The sequence below is a fragment of the Anoplopoma fimbria genome, chromosome 8 (assembly GCF_027596085.1).
Source record: "Anoplopoma fimbria isolate UVic2021 breed Golden Eagle Sablefish chromosome 8, Afim_UVic_2022, whole genome shotgun sequence".
Taxonomy (NCBI): Eukaryota; Metazoa; Chordata; class Actinopteri; order Perciformes; family Anoplopomatidae; genus Anoplopoma; species Anoplopoma fimbria.
The window spans coordinates 12,780,592-12,789,673 of NC_072456.1; the positions used below are offsets into that span (position 1 = coordinate 12,780,592).

At 34.6% G+C, this 9,082-nt stretch overlaps 1 protein-coding gene across 1 annotated transcript; it reads left to right on the forward strand.

The window, feature by feature from the left end:
- The first annotated feature begins 685 nt into the window (after positions 1-685).
- plvapb (plasmalemma vesicle associated protein b) lies at positions 686-8,787 on the forward strand. The gene is made up of 9 exons (XM_054602776.1): positions 686-1,147; positions 1,432-1,608; positions 2,711-2,804; positions 3,425-3,626; positions 3,717-3,936; positions 7,023-7,172; positions 7,412-7,540; positions 8,048-8,116; positions 8,379-8,787. The coding sequence occupies exons 1-9, from the start codon at positions 944-946 to the stop codon at positions 8,385-8,387; spliced, it is 1,254 nt and encodes a 417-aa protein (XP_054458751.1). The 5' UTR covers positions 686-943; the 3' UTR covers positions 8,388-8,787.
- The last annotated feature ends 295 nt before the right edge of the window (positions 8,788-9,082 follow it).

Sequence of the window (9,082 nt, forward strand, 5' to 3'; positions counted from 1 at the left end):
CGTGCTCACTTGGAACAGGATACAGTTGCATTTTTTTGGGTTTGTTTGGCATTTTCTGCTTTTACTCCTCACACGGCTTACAGTGTATTCACCACCAGGGGAATATGATGAGAGAACTCTATGTTGACTTAACTTCTACATTAAAATTACAAGTAATAAGTTCAATATGCATAAGTATTTTTGATATTTCAAGTACATTTAGCTATTAAGGGGACATACGTAACAATTTGGAATGCAGGACTTTTAATTGTAGTCGACTTTAAGTCTTTCAATCTCTTCACCATTTGGTCATCCTGTATACATTTGTATCATCTGTCAAATGCAGCATATTGAAGTATTAGTTCAAATTTTTTCACGTCTATCTTAAAACAACAGATTTTTTACAAGTTTATCAAACTCATGGTGGAAAGATCATATCAGACAAATTATTAATCAAAGCAGAGTATTTTTTCATGTGTTAAAACATTTCTGTAGGGGATCCCTATTTAATCTTCATGCCCCGATATTCTCCTTTTGTCTCAAACACCAGGAAAATGTATGATAATTTGGGAGGAGTTGCAGTTGTAACTGCGACAGAGGTCGATGAGGGGGGAGGGAGGGAAGGGGAGGAGAGGGCTGGGCCAGGATGGACTGGAAGTGTGCCTCCAGCAGCATTTATAAACATGGCCCCTTTACACACCTAAGGGTCATTTTAACATCCATCCATACATGCCATTTCTGTGTGTATCTCACTGACACTGAGGCAGAGCTGTAGAATACAGAGAAACAAACTTCTCACCACAGTTTTTTTCTTCTATTTCTGCTCGACAGTGTTCATCTTTAAGCCTCGGCACCTGCTTTGCAGAGAAGATCACATCTGAACGGATCTCTCGTGGATTTTAGCAAAAACAATTCCTGTTTAGATCATCCAAAACCAGCTGCCACCATTTCACCTCCATCAGTCATGTACAGCTCCAGCTACTCCCGGACAAAGTTTGGCCTGGAGGCAAGGGAGCCCCTGCACAAGCCCAAGGGGAAGAGCTGCGGCTACTACATGAGGCTCGTCTTCTTCTTTTCCTCTCTGATCCAGTCTCTGATCATCATCAGCCTGGTGCTCTTTCTCATCTATGGACAGCCAGAGAAGTCTGCAGAGGAGAAGAGGGTCGAGGTCAGTGATTTCTTCTAGTATAATCTTCATTTAATAGTTTATTTTGTCAGATATTAAAGGTCCCCTCAAAACATTTTTTAAGACGTATACAAATACTTGGTTTTTAAATGATAAATTGTGTCTGATATAGAATTTTAAAGAAATATAAGACAACTTAAAATGACATCCTGTTATTTTTGTAAAACAGTGTAATATGTATAGTTCATATGTATGTATTTAATATAGTCAGTGCTGTAAAATACAGTGATGATGATGCTGAGTGATCTCTGATTGTTATCCTGAAGGAATTGGAGCTGAACTTCAACAGGCTGAGTGACATCAACAGCCAGCTGAGAAAGGAGAAAGGCGATTTGGGAGCTCAGCTGGGAGTTCTCACAGCGGAGAAAGCTGCTCTGGAGAAAGAGTTGGCGAAGCTGAAGACTGATGCGAACAAGACCGAACAGATACAAAAGGATAAGTTAGTAAGTACATGACTTTATTAATATAATGCTAGGAGAAGTGGGTCATTTTGTGCAGCTGATAATACGTTTTAACACCTCTTAATGTTCTTTGAAAATTCTCTACAAGTACAAATGAAGGTTAAAGTAAGTACAAGTACAATTTGCTAATTATAAAACATGATTATTTCTTAAGGCATTGGTCTAGTTTTCCTAGTGGTGGAACTGGAATTTAGATCCTTTACTTAAAGTACTAATACCACTTCAAAAATACTCCATTACAAGTAGAAAGCCATGAATTGAAAATGTTACTTAAGTAAAAGTATTTATGTACAATCAGTCCTAAAAGTACTCAATGCAAAGAAATGGCCCATGTGACTGTCATACTATGATATATCATATCATAAGAGTATTATTACTTATGTGTAAAGTTAAAGCAGCATTTTTATTGGTAGTCGGTTGAGGTGCAACTAATTCATTTTCAGGTTATTTTCACAATTTTCCATCGATTGATCGTTTGGTTTGTAAGATTAAAGTTGAAATCTGTATTACTCAGTACCCACAGTGACACCTTCACACTGCTTGTTTTTGTCCAACTATTGAACAAGCAAAAAATAAAAGAAACTCAAATTTATTACAATCATTACAAGGAAAAAGCAGTAAATATTAACTATATATATTAGTGATGCTGGAACCATAAAAAGTTTGGCATTTTACAAAACAAAAATTACTTAAACGATTATCAGAGTAGTTTCTTGATTGATTTTCTGTCAATTGTTTTTTAACATCTTTTAAGCTCTAATTGTATAAACTGCCGTATAGTTTAATTTGTAACAAATGTAAGTTCTTCATAAGTTTTGTATGTAATTTCTTAATTTGTAAAGTAACTAAAGCTGTCAGATAATTATAATAGAGTTTTAAAATGTAAAATATTTCCCCCTAAAATGTATAAAGAAGCATAGCATGAACTTAAGTAAAGTACAAGTACCCGCAATTTGTTCTTAAGTACATTAGTTAAGTAAATGTATGGGTTAAGTTCCACCACTATTGGTCACCATGTTAATAAAATAATGAAACTTCCTGTAAATACACATATATATGTATATATTTTTCTTCCCATTTATAGGCTAAATGTGAGAAAACGAATGCAGTAACACTCAGCATGATCACCCGTCGTCCCACCCCTCCGATCCAGCCCCCTCCTGTGGTCACTACTAGCGGTATGCAGTCCACTTCTCTACTGTTAGGAGATTTAATCTAATGATAAAATACTGTTGAAATTGTTGAAATTTTGGCAATAATTAATATATGTGTAAAATAATAAAATAAATAAATTTACAGTAAACTTAAAGTCCATGTGGTTCAGAAAAGACAAGATGTTTGCTAGTAAAGCAAAACTTTTCGAATGCAGTTAAGTAATGGGAATATTGGTACCACTTCCTAATAAGGCACCCTTTATACAGGGTGTCTCAGTTTTAATTAATGGCTTTGTTTATGGTTGATAAATGATTTACTTATTCTTTATAGATTAGTTAGAAAACATTAATGAGAACCAATTTTGGCTGATTAATTGATTAATAACGTCGCTTTTAGTGAGCAACCAGTTTTTGACATCCTGGCAATCCAAAAGTTCTCCTAACTAATGTCAAATAACTAATCTATAAAACATTACTAAATGATTTACTAAACATCAATGCCATTAGTTACACTTTGTAAAGGGTGACTTATTAGAAAATGGTACCAGAATATTAATAACCACAGATAATGTCAGTGTTACTAAAAGTAAAACTGTCTATTTAAAAGTTCCTTTGATAATACTGCTTTCCACTGAACTCTCCAGGTGAAATGAGGACTTTGCAGACACTCAACGCTCAGCAGAAAGCTTTGATAAACCTCATCGGTGCAAACTTCACCCAGACGGTTCAGTACCTAAGCCAGGAGAGAGACAACGCCCTCAAAGACCGAGACACACACCACCAGGATGCCATCACCCTGCGCAGGGAGAACACCATGCTGAAGGAGCAGCTCACCACCTACACCAGGTACTGTTTCTCCTTTGGCTCTGTGTGTGTATCAGAAAATATAAATACTAATCACATTCAAGTTTTTGTTTTAAATTGTTTTTTTATCAGGAAGTGCAAAGAGGACTTTGCTCACTCTTTGGACGGGATCAAAACAGTGACCAGCGATTTCCTGAACAAGATCAACAACCTGTTTCCCCACCAGCTGACCTTTCACCTCACCTGTGACAGCCAGCAGGAGCAGATGGAGAAGATCAGAAACAGCTGCACAAACCTGTCCAGAGACGTGGAAAATAAGTTCCAGCTGTATCTAGACAACGTGGGAAACAAGGTGTGTGCAACATATTAAGTGATTCTACCTGTGTGTTGATTTGATGTTAGTATTTAAATGAGAGGGAGTAAGCAGTGAAATAGCTTTGTTTTTACATTAATAGGATTTATCTATACATCAACTTATATGCAGTGGTGGAAGACATACTCAGATCCTCTACTAATAGAAATCCACATTCAAAATCCTTTTTAGGTAAAAGCACAAAACTATATAGAGAGAGATTTATATAAATTGTCCCTGAGGGCCAATTTTCACAGCTAGTAAAACACAGAAAGATACAGATCTATACAACATTACATAATCAGCAAAATCTACTTAAATTATCAAAAGTAAGACTACTTGTTCTGCAGAACAATGGCAACTACGGGTCTGGTCCATCGAAAGGATCTCAAGATAAATCTAAGGGGGTCATGAAATGATTAATGAGGTAGGACAGACAACAAAAACTTTTGCTTCACACATTTGTATTTTTGACTTTTCTCTTATAGTTGCCTATTTTTTTAATATTGGATATTTTCACCTCTTCAGGCCTCGAAAAGTAATTTTAATGAAACCATCTGATCAGTTTAGTGGGGAAATTTTGAAAGGGTGGAAACCATTGTTATAATCTCACACAATACACTGTATTTTATAAACCTATCCTTTTTTATGTAAAATCTTAATTTGAAAAGTAAATAGTGACTGATGATGTCAATTAAATGTAGTGGAGTAAAAAGTACAAAAATTCCCTCCTAAATGTTGTGCAGTAGAAGTATAAAGTCGCATAAAAAGGAATTACTCAATTTAAATACCACAAAAAGTAACAAATTGAATAGGAAACCCAGTTTCTCAAGTTCATCATTCCTAGTAAAACTCCAGTTAAAGAGACAGATGTCCCCTGAGGGGACCTCAGTGTCAAAGCAAAAAAGTGAAAGCGTTTGTCTCTGCTGATACAGCAGCACAGTGCAGGACAACAAGAACATACCTCAAGCAAGTAGCTTTTAAAGAAATCAGCACTTCTACATGAACTGATTATTTTAACTTTTGTCTTTTTCTTTTGTCAGAAGACCGGTGGTAATTGCAAACTTTTGTTTTTCACCTTTTTGCCATTTTGTGCCTTTGTAGGCACAATTCTAAACCAGTTTAATTCTATTCATTATTTATTTGAATGGGATAAGTACTTACCATGGACCAACATTACACACCAAAGCATCTATAGCTAGTTTACAGTCAAAGTCATAGTAAAGTACATCAAGAAAAGTCATGAAAAGCCATAGTAAAGTATGTTAAAAAAATTTATATAATGGTATGTTTTAGAATAGTATGCTTTTAAAAAGTCATAAAAAAGCCATAGCATAGTATGTAAAAAAAAGTCTGAATAAATCCATAGTCTAGTATGTCGAAAAAAGTAGCAAAATAGTCAAAGGTTACTTTCTCCAAAATATTCATAAAAAAGCCATGTATAGTGTGTCGGAAAAAGACATAAAAAGCCACAGTACAGTATGCTGAAAAAAGTCACAGTTTGGTGTATTTTAAAAAGTCGGTAAAAACTAAAGTATAGTATAGCGGGAAAAAAATTATTGTATAGAATGTTTAAAAGTCATGCTTAATATATAAAACAAGTCTAAAAGTATAGCATGTCGAAAAAAGTCATATTGTTGTTTCAAAAAGTCAGTGTAGCATGTCTGAAAATGTAATGAGAAAGCCATGGTTTAGTGTGTCAAATAGTAATAGTATACTATGTCGAAAATAATATTGTATAATATGCCTTAAAGAGTCATACTTTAAGGAAACAAAAAAGTCTAGCAGTATAGAATGTCGAAAAAAGTCACAAAATAGTCAGTGTACTATGTCCCAAAAAATCACAGTATAGCATTCATTGAACAGTCTAAAAGAAATCACCAAAAGTTTCACAGTATAGTATGTAGGAAAAAAAAGTAACAAAAAAATTGTCATAAAAAAGCCATGGTATAGTATGTCGCAAAAAGTCATCCAAAAAAGTCATAGTATTGTAAGTCAGGAAAATAGTATTGTATGTTGAAAAAGAAATAGTCAACGTAAAATATGTCCTATAAAGTTATACTAAATGTGTATTTAAAAAGTCATAGTAAAGCAGGTTTGAAAAGTCATAAAATGGTTTATCAAAAAGTCATAGTAAAGTATGCTGAAAAAAGTCATCTAAAAACCAGAGTATAGTATGTCGATAAAAGTCACAAAATAAGAAGAGTTTTATGTAAAAAAAACAACATATATTATATTGGATAAAGAAAAATGTATTGTATTGTATGTAAAAAAAAAAGTCAATAGTATAGTATGTCTAAAAATGTAAAGTCACAAAAAAGTCAAAGTGCATTACATCCAAAATAAACCAGATTATATTATGTTGGAAAAAGTCATAGTATAATTTGTCGGTATAAATCAAAAGTATGATTTATAGAAAAGTCACAAAATAGTCGTTGTGTTCTATGTCCCAAAATAATCATAAAAAAGTCATATTATAGTATGTCGGAAAAAGTCATAGTATAATGTGTAAAAAAAAATCCAAAATTAGTCATAATGTACTATGTCCAAAAACATCACAAAATAGTCAGTGTACTATGTAATAAGTTTTATACATTGTTAATTTTTATACCTAATATACTTCTGCCATTGCATAGAACTGTTACCGTTAAGTGTGCTAACTCATTCCATGTTTATAGTCACTGCACAGTGCTAAGTGCCATATTCTTTTGCCATATTCTACTCTCAATCTATTTCTATGGTTGGAACATTATTAGCGTTCATTTGCGTCACAGCATTTCAATGGCTTATTTAGAGCAACATAAACCTAAGTCCCTCAGGGAGACATTCAGTGTAAATTTCATTCCTGTACTCCACTGTGACGTTGAGGAAAATGTGTACATTAAGAAACACTCACAATGAAAGATAAAGATAGACACACAGCAAACAAAAACAATTTCAATTATGTTAAAGGTGCATTTGGTGCAGTCGAGTATGACACATTTTTCAACCACAGCCCATCATATACGACTGCCTTTCTGCTGCAGAGTTTATATCAAAGTATTATATCACATTTATTGAGCAAAAAAATTATTTTCTTCTTCCAGGTGTCCGAGATCCAAGCAAAGTCCAGTCGTCTGGAGGTGCAAAACTCATATTCTACTACTGAACTGCAGCAGTGTGAGCGCAAACACAGTGAGACGGTCGTAGAGGCAGCCAAGCAACTACAGCTCAAGCAAAAGACTCATGACGACCAGGTAGATTATATTTGTGCATAGGTGTATGTGTGTGTTTGAAATGGAAACAATCGGGGATTCAGGGAACAAGCTAACTTCCTCAGTTATTGGTTATGAAAAAGTGACTGCCATTGTAAAATGAAAACTCTTCTCCTATTTTAACAGGAACCTACAGTATCATTAAAGACATAAGGGTATACGTTTTCTTTTTTTTCTTTACATTGTTTCCATTTAAAATAAAACATGCATATTTTGTTCAGGTGGAGAAATTACTGATTGAGCAGAACCGGCTGAGAGAACAGAAGAAGCTGCAGGAAGACAGTTTGGCCCTGAGAGACAAAGAGCTTCAGACCCTCCAGCAAATGCTCTCTGCTCAGCCCAATTCCAAGGTAAAATAAAAACAGAGGTTCAGCTATTTGCTCTGTACAGACATATGAATGGAAATAGGTGAAGGCAGCGCCCACAAATGATTTCAAACCTCCATTCATTAATTTACAATATTCATTTTTCGGCTTATGTAAAGCATGATTTAAGCTGCTCCTAAAAAAGGTTCTGGCTAAATGTCTTGTATTTGGTTTGAGTGTTTGCACCGTAGTGCCTTTAGATAAGATGTACTTCACTGATTACATGAACAGCAGTGCAGAGGTTAGGTGGTGCTTGACGACTCAGCAGAAAAGAGGACTCTAAGGGCAGCAGCAGCAGGAAGGATGGACAGGCAAGATAACAAAGGAAAAACATTTTTTAAGCAGTCATAAGTTCACTAAACTCCCTGTTTCACACCCCACTGTAATTAGTGTGCAGCGTAGGTGTCCATGCCCACTCGTAAAAACTGCATATATGTCGAACCTGTGTTTATAATGTTAAATAATAATGAAATAATTTCATTTGTTTTCCAGTCCGGTGTTACTAAAGCTTCCAGCCTACAGGCCTCTATTGGAGCACTTGGCATCAGTAAAACTCCAACGGTAAACCTTATATTGGAATAAATCAATGTAAAAGAGCATATACTATTTATATGAAGTTTAAATACTGTACAGTAAGTGTAGTATGTTGTATTTTGTCGACTGTCCAGAGCATGTGATTTTTTAGGCCTAAAGAGAAGATGATTACCCACATTTTAATCTTTTATCATAGTTCTATGGTGGTTTTTATGTGAACCGGTGCTGAAACAAGACCTCGTTGCTGTCATTGGTATTTGATTAAACTTTTCAATGTTCTGTCTTTCAGGTGAGATGAAATGAACCAGAAGAGAAATAACTGAAGGGACCCATCATGCACCAAAGTGATGAAACATTGAAACATTTTAAGAAGGACATGTATATATTCCTGATTCAACACAACTTGTAAATACTCTAAGTTCACATTAATGACATCTTAACTGTGCATGCTTTTTTTTTTTTTTTTTTTTTTTTTTTTTTAGCTCTACGTTGAATATTAGATTAATTTGTGTTTTACTTGTACTGGTTGATAGTTACAATTCACTGTGAATAGCTTTGGTAACTTACAAGGTAAATGTACAAATCTCCATGACACTGGTGTAAATATTTTCTATTGTGTGTCACTCATGTGGTTTCTGCTGTTAGGAAAAACTTTTATTTAGAAATAAAATAAAATGAACCTAATCTGACTCACTCTTGAACTGTATTGTCCTTAGTCTTGATTGTCTCGGTCTTTAAAAATACAACAAAGATGCAGGACTTTGGGCTGCAGCTGCTCACTTGTCTGCTATAAACAGAGCACTTAAAATAGCGACATTTATATTTCCTAGTGGTTCACAAATGTTTGAATTTCTACCGCAGCCTGATTTACAATACATACAACGACCAAGTCATTAACATTTCTCCAGTCGTTAGCAGTCCTAAAAACTGTATTTCAGAAATCAATAGGAAGACATTTGGGAAAACATTTGGCATGAATTAGTCTGGAAGTAC